The sequence below is a fragment of the Leuresthes tenuis genome, unplaced genomic scaffold (genome assembly GCF_036924035.1).
Source record: "Leuresthes tenuis unplaced genomic scaffold, fLeuTen1.0.hap1 SCAF_5, whole genome shotgun sequence".
Lineage (NCBI taxonomy): Eukaryota > Metazoa > Chordata > Actinopteri > Atheriniformes > Atherinopsidae > Leuresthes > Leuresthes tenuis.
Genome location: NW_027325359.1, coordinates 30,356,585 through 30,380,825, shown reverse-complemented (window position 1 = coordinate 30,380,825; position 24,241 = coordinate 30,356,585). Strand labels below are relative to the sequence as shown.

The 24,241-nt window shown below is 41.5% G+C and overlaps 2 protein-coding genes across 3 annotated transcripts in view; both read right to left on the bottom strand.

Annotated features, from left to right (window-relative positions):
* The window catches only part of far1 (fatty acyl CoA reductase 1), a 39,865-nt gene extending 29,615 nt beyond the window's left edge, over positions 1 to 10,250 (bottom strand). For both annotated transcript variants that reach the window (XM_072386612.1, XM_072386613.1), the window contains exon 1: positions 10,137 to 10,250. The gene's annotated coding sequence lies outside the window, so the exon portion shown is untranslated. The remainder of the gene's footprint in view (positions 1 to 10,136) is intronic.
* Positions 10,251 to 11,380: 1,130 nt separating this feature from the next.
* Positions 11,381 to 21,494, bottom strand: dkk3b (dickkopf WNT signaling pathway inhibitor 3b). The gene is made up of 7 exons (XM_072386611.1): positions 21,231 to 21,494; positions 19,580 to 19,708; positions 19,360 to 19,440; positions 14,917 to 15,009; positions 13,989 to 14,133; positions 11,666 to 11,816; positions 11,381 to 11,586 (listed from the first exon to the last, which is right to left on the bottom strand). The coding sequence occupies exons 1-7, from the start codon at positions 21,423 to 21,425 to the stop codon at positions 11,562 to 11,564; spliced, it is 819 nt and encodes a 272-aa protein (XP_072242712.1). The 5' UTR covers positions 21,426 to 21,494; the 3' UTR covers positions 11,381 to 11,561.
* Positions 21,495 to 24,241: the final 2,747 nt, after the last annotated feature.

Genomic DNA, 24,241 nt, shown 5'->3' with positions numbered 1-24,241 from the left:
AAGGTGTTGATATTTCTTCTGCTGTGGTAATTAATTTGGCCTCGTCTTTTATTTGATTTATTGATTATTCAGAATCTTCAAACAACCAGCTTCTCAGTTAAGAAGAGGTACATTAATGAGAAAACAAGTGCTCAGTTTAGGGAGGCCATAGCTATGTCACCAACAGTGAGCGCACAGTCAGCTGACGGACTGCTGGATCATTTCAACTTGAAAACTTTGAATGTAACGGAAGCTTACAAGAGCACCTTAAGCAAACAGAAAACACCATGGAGAAACACCACAACGGTCAAAAACCGGAAAACAGAACGCAGGAAAGCTGAACGTAAGTGGAGGAAAACAAAGCTTCAGATTCACTATGAGCTGTACAAACGAAGTCTGCGTAGTTAGAACAATGAGCTGTGCAAGGCCAGAGAGCTGCATTTATCTGAACTCAATAAGAATGCCAACAATTCTCCAACTCTGTTTGCCATGGTTGAAAAACTCAAATCCTTCTAAACAGGTAAACCCAGACATCCTCTCCACTGAGAAATGCAACGAATTTGCCAACTTTTTTCAGCAAAAAAAAAAAAAGAAAGTCATTTTATTTTTATTTATATTCTTTTACATATTTATAATGCTTTTTCCGCTCCCCGCTACAATGCTTTTATTTTATGTAAAGCACTTTGAATTGTTTTGTACATGAAATGTGCTATACAAATAAATTTGACTTTGGCCACTCATTTTTAAATCCATGATGTTAAATTCTTCACAAATTAAGCCAGAAGTCTTTCTGGTTGTAAATGTTAACAGTTAAAAAGTGTGTCCCAAGATATTCTAAAGTTTGTCTCCTGGTCTTTAAAACACTACATTCAAATGCTTTACTCCTTTGATTCAAAGCATCAAGACGCCCCCGGTCATCTGAGACGGGCTGTCTCTGCAACAAGATTAAGCCACTTTTAGTTTCTGTGCAATAAGCTTCCTTAACGTCAAAGCAAACTCCTTGCTTTTTTTTTTTTTTTTTTTTAATGTCTTAATGCGGTATATAAAGTGTATCTGCAGAATGACAACATGCAAACAGTAGATGAGAAACAACAAGGCAGATAAATGTGTCAGATAGTGAGATTATTCTTTGCTGCGTGCTGCTGAGGCCCCAAATGGAATCATATGGGTCTCACTGAAAGACTGTCTTCTTTCAAAGGCATCTGGTATCATCCTGTTGCTCTGTACAAAGACTTTATTCTTTCTGTGAAGATATCTAGTTTGACTAAAACTATGTTAGCTAGTCATTCAGACTGCCTACAGGAAGTTGTAACCAGTGTTTCTGAGCTGAGACTTGCCTCAGTTTTGACAGCATCGCTGCTCGTGTAGTTACAGTTAAACCAGTTACTCTGCTTTGCATAGTCAGACAAGGTAGCACAGCGCATGGAAACTGGGCACTGAAACTCAGGTATACGTTTCACACTGAACCCCTCACTTTTTTTCTTTTTTTTTTTCCAAGCCCCGTGCTCGCATTTGAACAGCAGAGCGCTGAATGTTAAAAGTGTTGTGTCAACATCAGCCTGAAGCCAAAATGGAAAAACTTCAAATGCTGCCAGTGAATTCTGCACTTGGACTGCTTCTGTTCCTGCACGGCAGACGATTAAAACATCTAAAATACATCATTTTATTAGTGAAAAAGGGGAGATTAATAGAGTATTTTATGCTGCTATGGCAACAGCTCTACTATGGCTGCGTGGGCTTTGTGACTCCTGTGGATCCAATCAGGGGACAGCTCTCTGTGGATCCCCCTCAGACTCTGGCCAACACTGCAGATGACTCGTTTGCTGCGTCGCATCATGCGCCAAGTAGCCAACTCCAGCTGTGCAAACGTCCAAGCTCTGCTGACACAACAGCCAAGCTGAACTCCAAGTAAAGGCAGCTCGTGAATGCACAGAGGGGGTACAGAAGACCTTTATGCTTTTCACTGCACAGTAATCAGAGTTGTTGTTAGAATATGTCCAGCTTTATCTCTTCAATGTTTAAAAGCATTAATCTCTCAGGGTGCGTATGGTCGGTTTACTCCACGTGAGGCAGGAGAAATGGCCAATAAGCCAGCCAATGAGCACAAATACAGAAGGGAAACAGAAGTGCCCACAAAATTCCTTTTGCAGACGGTCCAATACCGATCTCATCTAGCATTGTGCAAAAAAACTGCATGAAACTCAAACTCAGTTTGTAGTGGCACAGCAATCAGTACACTCAGGTGACTTTATGCAAAAGAAATGACTCCCAGCAGCATTTTCATACAGTAAAATGAACCACTGATGAATCAGTGTTTTCCATGGTAGTAAGTAAAGTAGTAAGTAAATACCAGGGGCAGAGGGGTGTGCTACAAAGGGAGCGTACAGCGTCACATTGATGCTCTCTTTAACATAACACTAAGGCACCTGACACTGACATCAACTGGATTGTGAGCGACTCTCAGCTGAGGGGAATCTGCTAATAACCCACCACCTCAGCACAAAGCTTAGATATAACAGAACTGTGTGAACCCAGCAGCCACAGCTACAAACTCTTTAAATCTGTTTAATTAGCGATGCAGAAAAAGACAAGATGATTGCATTTCAATTAGAAATGCACTGATTTTTCTTTTGGAAAATGTGCTTTTTTACTTCCTTTAAGAACTGAAATGAAAATTAGTTTGAACTGAAAATTCAACTGTGTTCAGAGCAAAACACAGACGATAAATAATTGAATATTTTTTCTCAAACTGCAGCAGGTTAAAGAGTCTCCTAAGTTCTTAAAAATGGAGAATTTCACGTTTCTAGATGGATTTGAACAAATACAGTTAATCTCCATTTAAGCACCATATTGTCCTGCAGGTTTTAGATGTTTCCCTGCTTCAACACACCTGATTCAGATTAAACGGATCTCTTCAAAAGACTTAAATTCTGCACAAACCAGCAAATGAGGCATGATTGATCCGAATCAGGTGCGTTGAAGCAGGGAAGCATCTAAAACCTGCCGGACTGCGGCCCTCGAGGACATCCCCGGTGTGGGCTAAAGGCTTGTTGGAACTTCAATGCTTCTTAGGCTGCTGTCCAGGCTTCCCTTGAAAAAGAGGTCATGGTATCTCAGCGGGACCGACCTGGTTAGATAAAGTATGCTTTCTACTACAAAATCATTAGCTACACAATGTTATGAGACATTCCTGTAGTTCCCTCGATCACTAGCTTTGTTAGAGGAGTAAAGTGCAGTTAATATAGCATCATAAGACTTCTCTGTTCAGTAAATCAAAGTTCATACAGAAGATAGAACTAGCATAGATAGATAGGCCTTCTTCAGTATCCAATGTTAAACTTACAAGATAGGAGGATGCCTCCCCCAGCACAGTGTCACACTTACTCATGCACACACTACTTCTTTTCTTATAGTATAGCCTCACGATATTTTTCAAACAAATATACAGTCAACCTTCATCAGTAAAGATGGTAACTCATTCCACCCACACACTTCTTCACCTGCCGTGCTGAAGGTCTCTGACAAGAATAAGAAGGACACTGCGTGAACGTGAAAGCCTCACAGTGGATTGTGTTTGCCGATTAATTTTCTAACTTTATAATCTAAAATACCCTCAGGCAAAAAAAGGAAACCCCTCCCACCACACTAAATCATATTCAAATACCAAAAGAGGGAAGAAGGGCACTTGTGGGATGCCAAATGTGGAACGACATGAGCTTAATGAATGAAATCCTCTGTGGAAAGGAAGTTTTATTAATGAGTTGTCATGGCTCATTAGCAAATTTACACAGCAGATGATTTGTGTCTCTTAGGTCACAGCTTAGTGCACTTAGATTCCTATTCTCATATCTGTCGACCTTGGAGATTTGGAAAATAATGAGAAGGTAAACAGGGTCAGCCCTCTGAGTTGTGCCATACCATACAATGCCCAGACTGTGGTTAGAGGTATATAACCGGTTCACAGCTGACCTCCTTCCACCATCTCCAATTTGTCTCAACTACGATCTTTCTAATTAACATCCTTTCAAAAATTTAGCCACATTTTACAAGACTCAGTGCTTTCAACACAGTTTGGTAAATCTTCACATGCAGATGGGTAGAACCAGTTCTTAATCAAACCAAAAACGCAAAGTAGAACCGTTACTGACTTGCTCCATGACACAATCTTGCCGAAAGAGCCAACTAATGCTGACTCAGTTTCACAGAGAGACGTCAGTGCTGCTGCAACAGTGAAAGAGGCCGTACAAGTTAAACAGGAAAGAAAGTACCCCCCCCAGAACTCTGACAAGGCAAACGACACTGCAAAAAGAAAGAAGAACGGTTAACTATGTGAGAATCTATGCGTCAAATAGGGAGAAGGTAAGGCATCCGCTACTGGACAAAGTTTGATACCAAACCGCTAATAATGTCGGCAGAGGACTAAAGATTCTCTACCTCGGTTACAAATTAACTGATCTGACACCACATAAAGGAAAGACTTGCGATTGTTTATATAGTTTTTCCAAACGGATGCAGAAGTGAGGAAAAGTGAATCTTAGTGTGGCTTTTTGGTGCTTCATCCTAAATTGAGAGGAGTGAGAAAACAAAAAGATAAATACTGTGCAGAGAAGTTTATACAAAGTTAAATGGCAGAAGAAGTTGTTCCCAAACCATCCCACATGCTCCCGGATCACCTCCAGCAGGTGGAATGGTTTGTCCCAGATGTTTTTAACGACACGGACAGAACGAGCAAACTGGATTTGATCCAGCCACCGAACGCCACAACAGAAAAGGCTCCGAGTCGAAAATCACACCAAGGCCTCACTGAGCAGGAAGGAGGCCTAACGGGGGCTCGGTTCGCCCTCAGAGCAACAATAAGCACCAAGACAAGTGGTCGCTTGGTGTAGTTACAGTCTCCTCTGAGTCTAGTGAGTCACAGACCACATCCTTGGCATTCATTCAGCCTGAACTCTGCAGGCTGAGGATGTCTGATCTACGCTCTCACCCAGGTGGCCATTGTACTGGCATTCCCCATCCTCCTGACAAGACTATGGGAGGATCCGAGGGAGCAGATGGTATCCTACGTTGTTGACATCTACAAATACAGTAACAGCTGCCATTGTCTGCTGACACTCACAGTAAACAAGGGTTTCAAAGCTCTCAGAAGCAAATTAACACTGTTACGGTGGTACAAACAAATGTCAAATGAAGCAACGGGAGAGAAATTTCCCTTCACAACCAACCGTCTGCAGACAGCTGTGCATCCCAGAGATGACCCGTCCCCCCCCAAAGGGAGGTCATCACCGTTTTTCTGCTGCTAGGGGGGGTGATCGCCAACGGGAAGGAACAGATGGCTTATGGAGTGAAAAAAATGATTTACAAGATGATCCTTTAGTCAACATGTGCTTAACACGACCAAAATATAGCCTGAGGTTTATTTTTCACGGTTTAACATACAGATATTGCTCTTTGATGCATACATTTAATGCAAATATCACTTGATTCGAACCGTATGTAGCCTTCTTTGAAAACTAAAGCATTAAATGACTTTACAAGTAAGGAGAGTATGTTTAAAACTGTCAAACATCTGACCTAGGTGCAGACTTTAGTGTGGCCATCTGAAAAACCGGTAGAAGCCTGCTGACATCCCGTAATCTTCCTTTGCAAAGATTTATATTTTAAATCGACAGTGTAAAACGACTTCCTTGCATGCAAACGTGTGTTGACCGATTAACTGGTTTCTTTGACTCTCATCTGGTCATCAAGCTGACAAATCCGTCAATTTCCGTCACCGGCTGAGTGATGGGGCATTTTTTGTTGCTATGCTGGACTGGTTTGCATCCATGTCCGTTTTATACTGCTGGATCTACTGGAACACATACGATATTTGAATAAGCTGTCAGCGATTTGGCCAGTAACCAGAGTATGATGCAAGGTCTGAGCTGTGATGTCAGAAATAAAACTGCAGGCACTGAGAATGGCTGCAGTGACAAAATAGCCGAAAATAACTCCAATACATCATTATTGCTTGTTCATCTGGTTTCAAACTCTCTTTCTCAGGAGCCTGAACAAGGTCTGAAGGAGAAAGCCGATACCCACCATTTTTGATACCGATCACTTGTGATTGGGCTTAAAGGTTTCCAGAATCAGCAGACACAAAGACAGCATGAAACATGTTGAACTTGCTTCCTAAACACCCCTCTAAAGTATACATTTTCTCTAGTAGACCTCTACAATTCAGCTCTGTCATCACGCGGCACAAACAGCCTCGACTCTACAGCAATAGGTCCACTTAAAGCTTTACCACATCTGGGCAGAGTTACTTCACATACACAAACCCGGGAATTCTTATTCTGGACTTAAACAACATTTTCTTCGACTTCTGCTCTTGCTAAAAGGTGGGACTTCCCTTCTCCATCTCAGTGATGTCATGTTTCTCTTTGTGATCAAAAGTTCCCAAATGAAAACGTAGCGCCGGCACGCTTCATGAGGAGGGGGATATGGTTCTGCTGGTGTGCAACGCTTACTGTAGACTAAACAAGTCAGCATAATGGTCAAAACGATACCTTTGGCACCACAGAACCTTCCTCTGTTTCAGTCCTACACGCCTCCTGGCAAACACCAACCAAAGCATCATGTGTAGGTCATTCAGTGACGCCGCCTTAGAGTTCAAACTGAACTGCATTATTCTCATACTGAACCCACACTCGGCTACAGACAGTTTTCATAATCAGGGACTGCTCATGACAGGCGTCTTGGATAAAAAGACAAAGCAGTTTTATCTTTTTTTTTTTTTTTTTTTTTTTTTTTTTAAAATCAGTACCGCAGGAACAGGAGCCTGCAGCCTGGAACAGTTTCATATACGCTGAACTCGCAGCGATTTTCCATTTTTATTAAGAGTTATTAACATTTTAACATAAAAGACTGGCGCCTTCTTCAATACACAAAGTCACAAACAGCACAAAGATCAGCCACAAATAAGAGTCAAAAGATCCACTAAACAACCATCAAGAGGCTAAACTGCTACAAAAGTGTGCAAAGCTACCGCAGTTAAAACACCAAATGATAGCAAAGAAACGACACCACCACAAGGATAAATAAGGCAACCATAAAACTATAAGAAAAAGAGGGCAACAACCAAAAAGAATTGCAAAACAACCTACAAAAAAACCTCAAAATGACCACAAATAACTGTAAAACAAACCAAGAGCCAAAAAGACACGAAACGACCACAAAAGCATTCAAATAACACAATAAGAGACTTAAAATGACGGCTTTTCATAGGTTAAAGATGAACAAAGTCACAGAGGAATATTTGGCTCTTTCAACCACTTTGTACTAAATAAGCTTTAAGATCTTTCATTCACCAAGCCTCAGTCTGTTCGTCATCCTGAGAGTCACCAACTTTCTTTTAAAATCCATTTAAAAATCTGTATCGCCTGTTGGACGTAAAAGCAATAATGCTTATGCCAAGGGAACAGTACAAAGAAATTACCACAGAAAACTCCATTTTCTCATTAGAAAAACTAACCGGTTCCCTCAACTAAGAACAACTCTGTGCAACATCATGAAATGAGCTCCAAGAGTCAGATTAAAACGACACAAATTAGGTTCTTTGTAGAGCTGGAGGTAACTAAAACTTTGGCAGGAGAAAAATGAGGTTCATATTTCCTCGTGCAGTCCCGTCTATAAATTGCGAGTTCCCATATGTGAGAAAACAGACACGAGCTGGGTGGAGTTATCTCACACATCGTTGCAAACAATGCAGATCTGGGGCAGAACACGACCTTTAAGAGAAGCTTTTCCAAGTATATCCCCAAACAGAGAACCGTTGTCCTTGAAAGGTGATCCGCCACGACTGAATAGAAGCTCACGTCTTATCTGCATAAGCTCGGCGATCTTAGGCCAGGACCAGCCGTGGTTTATGATCAAGTGTCTGTGAAAGAGCTACAATAGCGTACAGTCTGACAGGAAGTTGATCCCCGATGCTTCACGCTGAATAATTGATGTTACGCATTATAATGCCCAAAGTGAGCACCTGTGGCTGAGTTGCATTAGTTTGTAAGTAAACGAATAGACAAACGGTCTCAGAGGAGCAATTCATGTCCGCCTGAGTGCAATCTGGCATCAAACAAAACAAAAGCATGTTTTCCCTCTCTCTTGCTTCCAATACAAGCGATGACACATCGAAAACACAATAAAATGCTCAGCTATAGCGGTGGATGTTTCAGCAACAATAAGGACACGTCTCATGCATGTGTAACAGGCAGTGATGTCAACTTCCTGCCCATCTTTGGTCTGACAGCACTACATTTTTCCACGTGGCTCTTGCCGACTTGCATTACAGTTCAAACCGCCATCATGAGGGAGGTCATGAGATAGGCAGGAGCCGGTAAATTCAGAAAGTGTGCCCGCCTCGCTGTAACAGAGCAGACGTGAAAAGTCTTGAGCCAGCCCTCATTTCTATAGATTTTGCCAAACAAACAGGAAATAACTGGATCAATTTATTGAAATGTGTGCAAACACGAAAGGAAACACAGTTGGGTTTATATCATTTTAACAAGCTTGAAAGTCAATATCTGGTCGGAGCTCCTTTATTCTCCAACGCAGCCTGAACCCTCTGAGACAAGCTTTCTGTCATTTCTTTAAGTAGTCTTCAGGAATAGTTCTCCAGGCTTCTTGAAGGACATCCCAAAGCTCTTCTTTGGATGTTGGCTGCCTTTTGTTCCGTTCTCTGTCAGATGATCCCACACTGCTTCAATAATGTTGAGGTCCGGGCTCTGGGGAGGATTCATCCCTCCATAAGACCTGTTGCCACTGATTTTCGGTCCACTTCTTGTGTCATTTGGCACAGCTCAGCCTTTTCTCCCTGTTTCCCTTCCTTAAGAATGGCTTCTTGACAGCCACCCTTCCATGGAGACCATTTCTGATGAGGCTTGGGCCAACAGTAGATGGATCAGCTGAAGGTCCAGATGCATCTCTCAGGTCCTGTGTCAGGTCTTTGCTGGATTTTTTCCTCTTTCTTAAGGACATCACTTTCAGATACTGTCTATCTGCTGTAGATAGTTTTTTAGGCCTGACACTTCTTCTTTTGTCCTCCACTTGTCCAGTTTCCTCAAATGTTTTAAGGACAATTCAAATAAATGCGTCTTTGCAACAAGCTGCTTGTGATATAGTTTAAAATGGGTTCTTTGTCTGTTTTATGTAGACCCAACATTGTTTTGTCCCAAATGTTAGGTGCCTTTTTATAGTTGACAATTCAGAGATCAGTGTTAAGTAGCAAGGAGAGGACTGAAGATAAGCGAATAAGCAGTCAATGCCCAATAAAAATAAAGATAAATACTTTGGGAGACCTTCAGAAAGCCTGGAGAACTATTGCTCAAGGCTGCTTTAAAAGATTACAAGGAAGTCTGGCAATCTGTAGGCAGAATATAAAGAAATAAGGGGTGGATAAAGACTTTCACACTGCACTGAAAATCAGAACTACCAAATCTTAGGACAACTGGATATTAAAAATGATTCCACCATTAGCTTCTTAATATACAACACGATCACTGAAAATCGTTACAAGTTATATTTTTTTATTTAAGCAAGTAGAAAACAAATAGGGGAGCAGAAAAACAGACAGAAAACTGGATCCCGTGATTCTCATTACACACAGCTGCCTAACATCATTACGGCAACCAGCGCTCACCGTCCGCTTTCACAGTGGGCGACATTTAAACCCACACCGACTAATATTTGGCTCCGTAATGAGATTACCGCAAAGCCCGAGAGGGTGAAATTAAAAGCGATGCACCTCCGCTAAACTTTGCCACAAATTAAAATCGCCTCCAGCGCTACCAGAGCAGCTCATCTCCCTCGTTTAATGGTCAAACTGGGCAACAGAAGGGTGGAAAACCACCACCAAGAACTGGGATTACTGTTTAACACCGGAGCTTCTTAAAAGCTGTAGAGGCGCAACTGTCTGACAAGTAAGAAAGTCTAACTTGGTCCGCATATCTGCGTATTTCCGAAAGCAGCGTAATATTTTTGCCACCCCTCCCTCCTCTTGGCGCATCTCTTCCTACACGTTGAGCAGCCTGTAGCGCCGGCAGTTGGCGCTTTGAAAACCGGTCGTAAGCGACCCAGGCGCGGGTACAAGCGGCCCGCGGAGGCGATATAAAGTGCGTACGTACCCGAAATGTCGACGGTAACCCCCGGCTGGAGAACTTGGGAGTGTCGTGTTCGTAGAGGAAGGGCGGAGTGGCAGCGTGTACCGCTATTAGCGACAGAGTGGAGGCTCAGCAGGAAGCCAGAAGAATAAATTAACTGCCGTGACGTCAACGGGCAGCGGTCTCCACCACAGATAGAAAGAAAACCAAGAGGCATCACTCCTTCCCGTTTCACTCAGTCTGTGGTTTACCCTCTACATACATAAACCCAAACAATATAAACAAATTTAGCTCCAAACCTGCGGCGTTTTAAGAAGTTTAAGCGATGCACCTAAAAACGAGGAGTACCATATTTAAAATGGCTTCCAATTCATCAATGAAGAAATTTCATTGCTTTTTGGCATGTTGATTGGCACCTAGAGCACCATATTTTAAGTATTGTGTTTGGTCAAACTTGACCTGGTCTGTATACCAAAAAAGTAAACCAACTAACTTACTTTAAACAACCTCTATAAAAAATTACCCAGTCCAGATATTACAACTCTGAGGTTCTAGGTTTTTTAACTAGACCTGGTCTTCATGCCAAAAAGCTGTGAAAGTGCCCCCTTTTTTGCCTTTTCACAAACATAAAAAGATGTAATGTATTACATTACATTATGTTAGTAAGAGCTTTTACAATCTGAAGAATAGTTTCAATTTGTTCGGTCTACATTTTGTGCATTTTCTTTTCTGTAGGTGGTCTACATGCTAAATTTTTTTTAAAAAAGCCATTAAATGGCCCTTTTCTGAAAAACAGAAAGCTAACAGGGCTGGAGTTTCAGCTCCTTGTGGCTCTATCCACAGCAAGATAACGGTTGCCGTTTCTAGCAAAAAAATATATATATATTCAAACTGTATTCACACAAAAACATGCGTCTATTCAACACAAATCCTCATTTTACTCTTGAACGGTTTAAGAAAGCCGTGAAAGTTTGGTTTGTCAAACGTTACCTTTGTAACTTTCCCAATTTATCTACCAGAACATGAATTCAAACTCATAACATGCAAATCACAAACCTCCTTATTTACTGCAGTTTTGTTTTATTTTTGCATAACAGAGATCTCCATCGCACCATCAGCCTCATCATGAATATTTCGTGTGGGTGTGTGGTTGAGTAGTTTTGTGTTACTTCCAGATAGAATAAATAAAAGTTTGCCCTCTAGTGTTCAGTGCTTTGAACCCACGTGTCCACACGGACTCGGTCATATCAAAAACAGAGCATCACAGGTTCTCAATCAAAACTAAGTCTTTTATTTCTTTAACGTTATATAATACACACTCGTAGTAAGGCATAAATAATACACGGAGTGAAAGTGGTTTCCTGAAGCGACATCCTGCATTTGAAAGTGTTGATCAGCATGTGGATTGTTCTTTGGTCGTCTTTAAGGCGGCTTCCTCCACTTCAAGTCCTACTCTCCACACACGGATCCGCGGCTGTAAGAAAAGCGTCAGTTAATAACAAACAGACTTTCTGATTTAGGCTGTAAATGTGCGACTCCATGTTCGTCCTCACCCGTGAGGTTGGCACTGAAGGTTGTTGGCACATGGGCAGTGATCGCGAGGACCCTCCTGGTCCCAGGCCAGCATGTCCATCAGTAGGTTTGGGTGGCTCAAACAGGACTCCCCCTTCTCTGGTTTGGGGTTGCATACCGGAAACAAAAGCTCTGGTGGAAGCAGCAGAGAAAAATAAGAATGTCTAAAAATATCTTAATTTACAATCATTACTAATCCCAAACACTTAAACTAGTATAGAAAAAGAGAAGGTTTCTATTGAAGTCTTTGGAGGACAGCTTTAAGCATTTAGAACCAGCCACAAGCTGAATAATGAACATTTTACACAAGAATTTATTACTTTAAATCAACATCAGAGGCTTTACACAGACCGTATTATATGCTCAGATTATGGGTTTGAAAAGTAGAATATTTGATCTAAATACAGTTTCAACGTGTTAGTTTAGCTGAATTAGATAAAAAAAATCCGACTTAAATATGATGTTACAGTTTTACTTTTCAAGAAGTTTATTATTTCAGAGCAAACACTGTATTTGTGTACAAACTTGGTCCCAAAGCAGCAAACAAGCCCATGTTTGGAGGTTAGAGGGGTGATGGAGTCGGATCAGAGGGCTTTTGACCACGCTTTAGTCCACCTTCATACCATCGTTAGCCGATTCTAGTCTCCTGCGAGACGTGTGCGACTCCACTGTTTCTTTACTTCGGTACTCTTCTACTTGGTCAAGATGACGAAAAGATCACGGTTCGAGTTAAAATTCGCTGAAAGTCCTGAGTGTTCCTCTCATAGAGTCTCTGTGATGAGAAACCAAAGCTTTGGGAAACAAAACCGCACACAATACACACCTGGTGAACTTTTAGGTTTAAGTTTAATCCAATTACCCACGTTTCGAGGTTTTTGCCTCTCAGGCTTTTCTGAACGCATTAAAACCATAGATGTTTTTAGAAGGAATTTAACACATTTCAGAGGAACAGTGGATATGTCAGAAATTCAACCTCCTGATGAACATTTGGCTGGAAGAGTCTTTGTAGGTTCTTTATCTCTAAGGTGCAGGAAGCACTCATCCCAGCCTCTTTCAGCTGCTGGGGAAGTTCTGGCTCAGGTAGCTGATCGTTTATTTATTTTGGGCCTGTCCAGAAGCACTAACTCTCTGAAGAATTGACTGTACAGTATTTGGGATAGAAAGTTATTTTTCCATTGGGAACAACTGCTTTTTAGGGTTCCACAAACAAGCTTTGCAGGTAAGAAAGCAATTACAAAGAATTGGATCAAACCAGATGCGCCAACCATACACGACTGGTACGATATCATTAATATGGAAACAATCAGCCTTTCTTTGAGGTTTTAAATAAACACTGTTCCTGAGCTCAGAATCACATCTGTTTTAATGCACTGAAGATCATGGACATCTATTGGGAAAAATTATTTTAGTGTATCACATGTATTGGTTTCATAATCTGCAATGTCCCAGTTCCAAGTTTGTTGTCATGCGACCAGGTTGTTATCGTTCGCATGAGTGCTTGTAAGCTGTAAAGAATGTGACAAATGATGTCATTTCAGAGCTTATTTAGCTTGTTCCCACAGCAGTTTTTGATAAGTAGGAAGCAGCTTCAACAGGTGAAATAGTTGCCAAAGCAACTCCTGTGTTCTTGTTTTGAGAAGCTGCCTCAGACGACTGCGCTCCGAGCATCATTTTGATCTTTGCTGAATTGTATGTTCCTTGTTAACAACATTAAAAGCGCTTGAAACGTTTCACCTTACCAAATCCTCGTAATAATTCCAACCCTGACAATGTATACGTGACAATATTGATTTTTCGGACTACCAGAAATCGTTGTCTGCGAACACAGTTCATCCACCACTCTATCATGCAGAGATGACGCCACATGTGAACATGATCCACAAACACTGCTGTGTTCTCTTGTCCAAAGCTCATTGCATCAGTACCTTCAGAAGTGGCAACTTGCACATCTGGAAAGGCTTCAATGGTGAACGGTATATACAGGTTTTAGAGCAACATTCTTTTTCCAGGGAAGGCCTTGCATATTTCAGCAAGACCATGTTAAACCACATCCTGCATCTCTTCCAACAGCAGGGCTTCGTAGTGGAAGACTGACCGGCCTGCAGTCCAGACCTTTAACCAACAGAACTGCTGAACAGCTACAATCCTAACAGCTGGTCTCCTCAGTTCCCAGATGTTTACAGATGTTGCATTCTGTTTCCATTTGTTGTCAAACTGCTTCGTGAACTAAAGTAGCCACAAAACATTCTGGTGTGATACTGCATTTTAAATATTACATTCTGTTATTTCCAGGATGAAACTCACCTCGCTGAAAGGCGCAGCAGAGGTCTGACCTGCAGTCGCTCTGACCCTGACAGATAGTCCCCTCCGTCGCTCTGGTGGCGTTGACTGTACACTGGCCCCACACACACAGCTGATCTGAGCAACACTCCTCATCTTTAGTGCAGGGCTGTGTGGAGACGCACAGATGAGCAAAACAACCACATAAAGCACACATTTCTGCATTTCTGTACCAGCCTTTTCAGAAATCCTTCTTCCAGTCTGCAGCTTTGCAACATTTAATGTTACAGGTCATTTTGCAGCCCCTTTGCTTTGTAAACAAAGTTAAATTCATTGAAGATATTGAGCTGAAAGATTACCGTGTTCCTACATATGAGGAGAAATAAAGCTTTTACTGGTAGACTTACAGTACTTCCACATATTCAATATTTTCTGAAACATTTTACTAACAAACACCAATACTCTGTCATGATCCAAATAAGAAACAAGGGCAAGAGTACACTGTAAAGAGCTGCTTTAAGGCAAAGCTGACTCCGACTCAGGAGAGTGATGTAATACAAGCAATACAACCGAGTTTGATCACAATGATGTATGCATCACCTGCACAAGACAAAGCCGATGCAATCTACAGCGACATCGTGCAGAGGTTATCATTTCTACCATGTCCTGATGTATAAAACCTTTACGTTTACTGATATAGCAGTTTGCTTATAAGTGTTTCACGTTCATGCCCAGCTGCTGGACATAGAGCATATGATGCTAAGCAGGTAGCATACAGTCAGTTTGGGCTTTCAAGATAGAAACAACGCTTCCTGTAGCTTTCTTGGATGACCCTTAAGTCACGTGTGCCACTTCGGAGGAGTGTCTTGGGATAATTATCTGCGGGTTTGTCACCTCCAGTGAACAAAACATATTGATCAGTACAGCATGAGGGGAAGTGATGAACCCTCACCATATCTGTGGGTATGCAGGGGAGACATTTGGAGTTCTCAATCTCGTACAGGCAATATTTCAGGTCCCCACAGTCCTCGTCCACCATGCACTCCTGTGGGTTGAGAGATAACAGTTACACGCCCTCTCTGGAACATAATTAAGTACATGGAGTTAAAATGTGCATCGACAGATAATCATACAGAAATGCATTAGTCTAAAATAATCTAATTTGGCTACAGTGTCGAACCATCAGCACTCGGCTAAATACAATTACATTTGACTGCATCATGGTAACAGTTGTACATGACTCCATTACACCCCCACATGATAATGTGTTTGATTATTTCTGAGAATGAGTTACTGCCAGCTGGTCCGTCTCCATGGAAACTGATGGATAACATCTGTGACATCCGAATAAAACAGAAGGCCTTGGTCTCCTGGCTCATCTTTCCTTCTGTACTCTATCCTTGATTTCCAACCCGTCAGGTGGATCAAAACTTCTTTACACCCCCCTCTTCATCTCTGTGTGTGCCGCCTCGTAAAAAAAAAAAAAAAAATCAGCTAAATAAACAGAGCCAAGTCCTATAAACAACACGTGTTATTCAGGCTGGCTGAGGCTGCGGTTATCCTTTTGCCATCGAATATCATGCACTATGATATACAAGTGAAAGCTGCTTATCTGCCAACAGACATATCAGTTCTCTGCTGAGATCTTTGGAGAGAATCTACACACCGTGAAAGTGCCCAAACAGGGCGGCTACACCCACGAACACATACTTGCACAGAACAAGTCAGGACAGATGAGGATATGCTCCTCGACTGTTTCCGTCCTCAACGCCTGCAGGCTCTCTGGAAATCTTTTCCACTCAGTCATACATTTGATAACTCCAGTTCCTGGTTAATGCTCTCAAACTTTTGAAAGACTCAGGAAATATATTTAAAAACAAATACATGAAACATTCACAGGATCTTTAATTTGATCCTCTCTTTAATGTTGTCAACATGCACGTGTAAAGTTGTTCTTGTTGAAGAAAAGTTGAGGGTAGATCGAGGGTATCAAAACAAAAAAAGCTCAGCACCCGGCACGCATCTTAATTAATTCCAGATGAACACAGCTGCTATAAGTCCCAGGAGCAACTTCTACGTCTATGGAAACATTTTCCCCAAATTATTTGCAGAAAGAGTTTTATCACATCCACCTTTCGGTTCAGATTTTGTTCTTTTAGAGTTCCTGCGTCATTTGCTTAATCTTTCTTTGAGCATTCTTCAGACTTTCCTTCACATCAGGAGCAGAGTTGAGTAAAAAATAAAGTTCTCCTCCTTTATGCTCATCGTTACCACGTTTCCTTAAAACATCAAGTTAAGGAAAGATTCGTGAGCACTTTCTAAAAAAATAACCACATTTACACCAAACTATGACGTAGGTCTGTAGAAATGAAAACTAAAGCTGTTAAATATTCTACAAATAGCTAAATAAGTACTCTGCCTGATGAAAAAAAGAGCATCAAGGATGGGCCAGTGTTTCTTTAAGGGGATGAAGGAGGCACCGATGCTACTTTCATCCAGCTCCTATGGCTGCCACTGAGACACAGTTCATTTACTCAGGAACCTTCCTAAGCAAAGAACTACATGTATCTGAGATATTCGAGGCAACAATTTAGGTCTCGATCAAAAGTTGTTACACTCATTTGTTGTTATTTCCATTTGGAAGGCTGTGGATGTGTCTCACATTTCCACTGGTCACCCAGTTTTAGCTACAGGTCTAGTTTTCATCTATGTTTTGGCTCTGAAGCTGTAGGTGGAACTGCACCATCACAAAGTGGTGCTCCCAGTTAAATCCAGATGAGGGCAGCATGGAGCCATCTAAATAAACTGGCAATTTGCTGGTTACTCATTCAAAATGGATGCTCATTCAAAAACAAGAGTAAATCAACTGGACTCTAATTTATGAACAAGTATGGTGCGAAGGCCTCCATTTGTGGCCACCAAAAACAAAACATTACTGTGTGCTGCCCCACTTTGCATAAAAATAGACCAGCGATCCCCACATGAGGACCTATTTCTAGTAAACTACCCTCTGTTCAAGGACAATTCTCAAGTTTTATATAAAAAAAAAATAAATAAAAAAAAAAGTCCTTTTCATCTCAAATTACATCTCATGCTTGAATAAGCTTATTCATACTCGTAGGATTAACATGACCTGGATGACTGAGAATCTACTCCGACTAACGAAATCAGAGTTCTCTGAAGTCTAAAGTGAGACAAGTCTTAATGCCGGCTTGGCTGACACATAGGTTTGTAGAAAACCTTGTTAGCGACACTAAAATTGCTATTTTCACCACTTTATTGGCACATGTGATTGGAAACTGTCCAAACAAGGACAGTTAAAGCCTACTTCATTCGTCCTAGTTTCGTTAATACTTTAGTATTTTAATAAGCACAGAATACTTTATCATATTGATCCTAAACTGAGTGTTAAAACAGATTTACAGAAACCAATTAACTTTATTTTTCTTGAATAAGAAACCGATTTCACGACTTTGGATGTTGAGCTAACCTTCACGCACCTGTCCACACTCAGCAGCTCTGACTCCTCAAAGATGTGTGTAAGCTAATCGCCCGGCAAAGATGACAGAATCCACCAACATTAAGGATGTTCAGGTGTTTTATTTTTAGAAAATGCACACAGAACTACTTGAATGAACAGCCAAACACATTTTTGGTTAAATAGAAAATAACAGTAGTCGTTTGCACCTCTTCTGGGTTTGATAACAGTTTGGATACTTTAAGGACGTCACTAATGGGAAAACAGTTTATCAGCTTTGCAGGATGGAGCCTTGTCATCATTTTCAATATCCTCCATGCACGTTTAACTCAGACCGAGACCCAGATTGCTTGTGGTCATGTTACAGAGTTGATGTTCTTCCTGAAGAAACGTTTGAACTCTCTTTGCTCTGTAAAAAGATGCATCAGCATCCTGAAAAATGAGCTCCTTTTGACTGATGGAAGAGAATTTTAAATGTCCACCTGTACATTTACTGCAGAGGTGGTGGCTGCCACCTCCCCTGGTCCTTTACCTGACATCAACCTCAGATCAGTGATGGTGGAAGTGTGCTCGTTTTCTTCAGACAGCCATCTTTCTATGTTTCAGAGTTCCAGCATCATCTCTTTGTCCAAAGCAGACTGGTGATTCATCTCTGAATCTCACTTCCACCACAGTCCGTGACCTTGTTCTCTTCTCTTTAGGCGTCATTTTCAGACATATTGCTTTGAGTTTTCGGTCCCAACACTCGGACTTCTACGTTTCCCTTTTTACAACCTTCCCACTTTCTTTGCGCTTGCTCCAAATGTCAGACTCCGCTGACTGAACAACCGACTTGGATGAGTTTTATAACCCTTTCCACTGTCGGCTCTCTTGCTGGGTCATTGGGTCAGGTGTTACAGCTCATTCAGCTCTGTGAGCGTGCTTTTCTGGAGACTAATTTGCACATCTGCAGGTATTTGATTTAGAAAAGAAAATTACAAGACGATTCCGTAAGTTTCTTCAAGTATTCCTTCTAAAGCCAGAATGTTCAGTTATTAAATTACGAAAATAAAAATGCTGAATGAACATCCTCCAGAAGAATATAACACAAACTGACTGAGAAGTTGACATCTCAAAAGCTTTAACATTTCTCTGTAATTTCTCTATCGTTAAGCCAATAAATACCTTTTCTCTGGCTGCGTGTTCAGGAGGAAATATTTTAGCGACTTTAGCAGAAGAGGGGAGCTTCTGTAATCCATTGCGGCTTTCAGGCCTTTTTTTTTGCCTCTCTGGTATTTTTTTCCCCAGCAGCAAGCTCCATTAACACAACCACCATCTGTAGAGCTGCCAGGAAAGCATGAGATAAAAACCAGTTGTAAAGGAAAATAGCAAAACAGGCAGCAAAAAGCAGTAAATGCCTCAGTCTGAGCTGGCCTCCTGTCAAAGAAAACTATGAAAAGTATATGGTAGGACTCCTTCCTGGATGAGCTCACGTTTTATTCGATTATTTAAATAAATAGATGCAGCCACAGTTTTAAAGAGAACCTCACCTCTCCGTCTGTTAGGAGTGCATCTAAAGCTGAAATGTTTGGGTGCTCCAAACTATTCACACATCTTGAATCCTTGTCAAGACTGAAGGACAGCAATGAAACACCTTCATAAATTTGAGTTTGTGTTTCAGCCCAAAAAGCAAAATGGAGACTCAACACGGTGGGACCCAGACAACATGTTAAGCTGCTAAATACGCGACTACAGCTTCGTGCCAGAAGAACAGATTAAAACAGGTTTGCTGACAGAAAGGTTTTTGCCTTTTCCGTGAACCTGCCTCCAGCCACACCTGTGCCTCCATCTGGGCCCAGTTTCAAACTCTCAGACAATTGGTGCCGTTGTTCTGTAAATATTCGCAGAAGACGAAGACAGGCAAGACGAAGGACTCACGTGATTCACACTATTCCAGTGTCCAGAGACCTCCATATGGACGTGTGAGAGATGAGACTCCCCTGTTCTGTTGTCGGTTTCCTACAAACAACAACAAAAAAAAAGTGACAATGTGAAAGGGAAAGCGCGGCCATTTTTAAAAAGCCCGTGTTCCTGTTGGGCACATTAAGGCCTCGCAGCCCAACCCTGAACCCACTCAAGCATTTGTGCGAGCGCCCACCTTGTCAGTTCGATCCAGGACCTGAGTCCTGACTCCGTCTCTGCTCTTCGTCATGGTCCTCGTCTCATTGTGGTAGTTGGGGCGCAGATCCAGCGACGCTGATGAGAATTTCTCATTCTCTGTTTTCATCTGTTGGATTTATTGTGAGGATATACATGTAAATCTGATCCAAATGACCAAATGATTTTGAGCTGCATATTAAAAGGAAAGAATATAAATCCTGAGGTGGCCAACAGTTTGTGCTGCCTGAAATACACTTTCTCCATTTCTTGGAGGTCATGAAGGTAAATCCTTTCATTAATTCAGAAACGATCAAACAGAGACACTGACAGACCTTAGGCTTATAAGACTTCTTTCAATAAGAGTCAAATAACAGGCCTTAAGGTATTGAATTCTTCCAAGAGGCTCATCTGCTTGAAAAACTAAGCTGGGTGGGCCTAAGCCTCAGGGGTTAGTCTTTATTTGAACTGGCTGGACATTTTGAGCCACTGTTGTGATGAATAACAGGCCTATTAATGGTACTCTACAGGATGTGAACCAGCTTTAAAGTAGACATGGAAACTATGTGTAGTGTTGCAACACCCTCCTCAGCTTGGCAGTAAGCTGAGCACCAAAACAATCAAACATGATACTGTGGAAAAGCCTTCAGCCACCCCACATTTCTTGGTAGATTGCCATGGAAACAAGAAATAAGCAATTCGCTGAAACATGTCTAAACATGAAAGGAAATACAGTTAGTTTCTATAATTCGAACAAAAATGAATATTTGGTCTGAGCTCCTTTATTCTCCAACACAGCCTGAACCCTCTCAGACAAGCTTTCTGTCATTTCTTTAAGGAGTCTTCAGGAATAGTTCCCCAGGCTTCTTGAAGGACATCCCAAAGCTCTTCTTTGGATGTCGGCTGCCTTTTGCTCCATTCTCTGTCAGATGATCCCACACTGCTTCAATAATGTTGAGGTCCGGGCTCTGGGGAGGATTCATCCCTCCATAAGACCTGTTGCCACTGATTTTCAGTCCACTTCTTGTGTCATTTGGCATAGCTCAGCCTTTTCTCCCCGTTTTCCTTCCTGAAGAATGGCTTCTTGACAGCCACCCTTCCATGGAGACCATTTCTGATGAGGCTTGGGCCAACAGTAGATGGATCAGCTGAAGGTCCAGATGCATCTCTCAGGTCCTGTGTCAGGTCTTTGCAGGATTTTTTCCCTCTTTAAAGACATCACTTTCAGATCCTGTTAATCTGCTGTAGATATTTTTTTTAGGCCTGATATTTCTTGTCCAGTTTCCTCAAATGTTTTAAGGACACACAGCAGACCATGCTGAGATATGCAAAGTTTTCAGCTAATGGCTCTAGAGTCACCTTGTTGCAGCAAAACACATTCCTCTGAAAATGGTCCGGTACAAGGTCTGCACTGAAATTTATTGAAAAAGCAGCCAGGACCAAATAAAAACTTTGGATGACCGTCAGAGAGTCTGGAGAAGTATGGCTCAAGACCAAGTTAAAGCAAATTACATGAAAGTCTGACTCATAGGAAACAAAATATAAAGAAATGACGGGGAGCTCAAGACGTTTTATAAAATACAAAAATTAAACGTTTTCAGTACACTTGCTACAACACTGCCCTTTGTGAATGAATAAAATGTGACGCAGACCTGGTCCACCGCCTCGTCCAGGATGTGCTGAGTGTCCTCCATCAGCTCCTCCACCTCTCGGAACATATCGCTCAGACTGGCCGGGCCGCGGTCCAGGGTGTCCTGCAGGATCGCTGCCCCGCTCCGCGCCGGACCGCCGCTAACCCACAGCAAACACAACCCCCAGAGCCCCGACAGCAGCACGATACCGGACATCTTTCCTTGTCTCTCCAGCCAGACGCCGCCGACGGTCTGAGCAGAGCCGTGTGTGACGCACGAAGCGCGCGCAGCTGGGACCACTTTATGTGGAAAGTCTGAGGAGGAGTGGTCGTGGGTGTGGTGAGGGCCTTACTGACAGGAACCGATCGGGTTTAATGGCATGGAAAAGGTACAAAATGGCATTTGGTGTGTAAAATGTCCAAATCAACCGACTGGTTGTTTTTGAGACATTTAAAACAGTGAAAAGTGTGAAAAGAGATCAAAAGCAGCCAGATGAGCGCCAGATGTTATGGTAAATATATTTAATAATCGGGAACTCCGGGACAGGAAGGCAGCTAGTTGGCAGCTTTATAGAAGGTTTGCAGATGTTATTTGTTAATATAGAAATTATTTATCCCTTTTATCCTTCTGCGCATTTCAGTGAGACATGACTGCTTTCATCTCTCGGTCCTGTCAAACACCACCTGTTTCTTATTGCTCATTAGTCATCAGCCCTCTCCGGATATAATTCCTGTATCTCCAAATATTTGTATGACTTCATTAAAGTTCGGTTAAAGATTCATACTGACCCAAACCTTACATTTACCACCAGCTTCTAATCTTACAGCAAAAACCCTGTTTTAAACCCTTGTTTCATTGACATATATCATATTAAAAGACGAGTGCTGCTTGAGTTATGTAGGAAAATGCAAAGAAATATGACAATTTCTCCCAGTCTCTCCTCATTTCTAGACTTCTGACTTTATTTAGTTAAGTTTTATCTTCAACTCTCTCCATTTGGGTGTTTCACATCAATCTATTGTGACAGACCAGTTTTGCTCAGAAATGGTTTAGTTTTCAATGTATATGTGATGTACATGCAGCCAGTACTACGGCACATGACAATGACCATAAAAACAGTCTGTGTTAAGTTGAATGGAAGCTTTCATGTAGTCCTACAACATACAACTGGCTAAATCAGGGCATTTATTGCTATTTAATACCATTTAGTCTAATTTAGTTGGCGTCACTTCCTCAAATTGGGATAATTTAAGTGTTATTCAAGACTTAATTAATGGGTAACTTGAGCAAAACACGGCAACTTAAATGAACGTTCAATCTGTCCTTCTGATTATTTGTAGCACCTCTAATGCAGAGATCCCCCATCCTGGTCCTCAAGGCACACCGCCCTGCATGTTTTCCATGTTTCCCTGCTCCAGCACACCTGATTCAAATGAATGGGTCAGGTCTTTAAGCTCTGCAGAAGGAAAAATGTTGTGTAAGAACAGCCAGTAAAAGTCAGGGGAACACCAGTTCCACAGACGCCCTTTACAAGCCTCCTCTGTAGAGATGAAGCACAAATGAGATGGATGAGAGACCAAAAGGCTGTATTCATTCAGTTATTTGAGACCGCCTTCTTCTGAAGGCCATCAAGTTCTGATTTAATTCAACTAAATCTAAAAACCCTGTGTTTGATAGACTAAAATTATATTATTAGTACAGTCTGTGTACCATTTAAGGTGACAGACTAATTAAATAAATATCTTATTAAATACAGGGGAAAGCTGTGAAACCACATATTTCAAAAGGTTCACAAACACTGATAGTGTTTTAGGTAAAGAGAAAAGGCTGTTGGGAATGTTTGATTCCTTTCTTCTGTGGAAATGTTTTTGCCAAAACCTGACAGCTTTAAGTACTAAAGTATCCCTGGGTAGAGCAATATGGCCCCCTGCTGGTCATCATCATATTTTGTGTGAATCATTAAAGGCTGAATAGATTACTGGAGCCGATGTGAGCCCACTTTGATGTCACGTGAAGTGAATTTATTTGATTTGGGATTTAATTCAACATCATTCAAGCTGTTTTTTGTTTATTCCTGAATTGTTAATCGAGCTTGAAACTCTAAATGTAAAAAGATTAAGGACTGAGGCATGGTGAAATACTTTACATAATAATATAAATAACAGTTTGTTTATAGTGGGATTAATGAGGTTTTATTCAATTGATCAATTATCTGGTCACTTCTCCAAAGGTCAACAATGAGTTCAACCCTCATGGAGTTGGATGTTCCCCTGGTGGTTCCTCCTCTTCCTCACGCCTGAGGGAATTTTTGATGAAGCTGTCTCTGGATACCTTTGGGAGTTCTTTAGGACCAGACATTGATCCAGGAACTTGAATTCAGGAACAAATATGGAAGATCAGGGTTATCGGATTTGCTGCCCCAGTGGCGTTGGTGGGTGTCAGGGAAGGGGTGTGTTCATGAACACAACAGCTGGAAGTACAAACAAAGAGGCAGAGAACGTCATGGTGTTCACAGCTCAGATGAAGGACGTATTCTGCTTCCTTTAACAGGGAAAAAACATCCAAATACTTTGAGAGATGCTCAGATTGTCCCCCTCTAACGCGACAATACCTTCAAATTCAACAGTAGTTTTGTCATAAATATCTTAGCAGTACAATATTTTAGACACATGCACAACAGAGAAACTTTTTAATCATGAAAATCTTATAAAAAACAGGATTGAGCAGAAATCTACCTGTTTCCGCTCAACAAGCAGCTTACTGGTGCATTAAAGTGAATTTAAATGGCAGCCCTTTCATTAGTTAGGAGTTTAGGTGCTGCTAACCTGAAAAAGTAAAACTCTTAATGTGTAATTTTTCCCTCTGTTGTATTGAAAACGGTATGAAGCTTTTTTTGGTGTGTGTCAAGATTTAACTCCATTTAAACCTTATTCTCAACATATCCAGAGAACACAGAAAATACTAATTTAAACTGATGAAGGACTGAAACACGATGAAATGCCCAATACGAATGGCCACAATGTTGTTCTTGG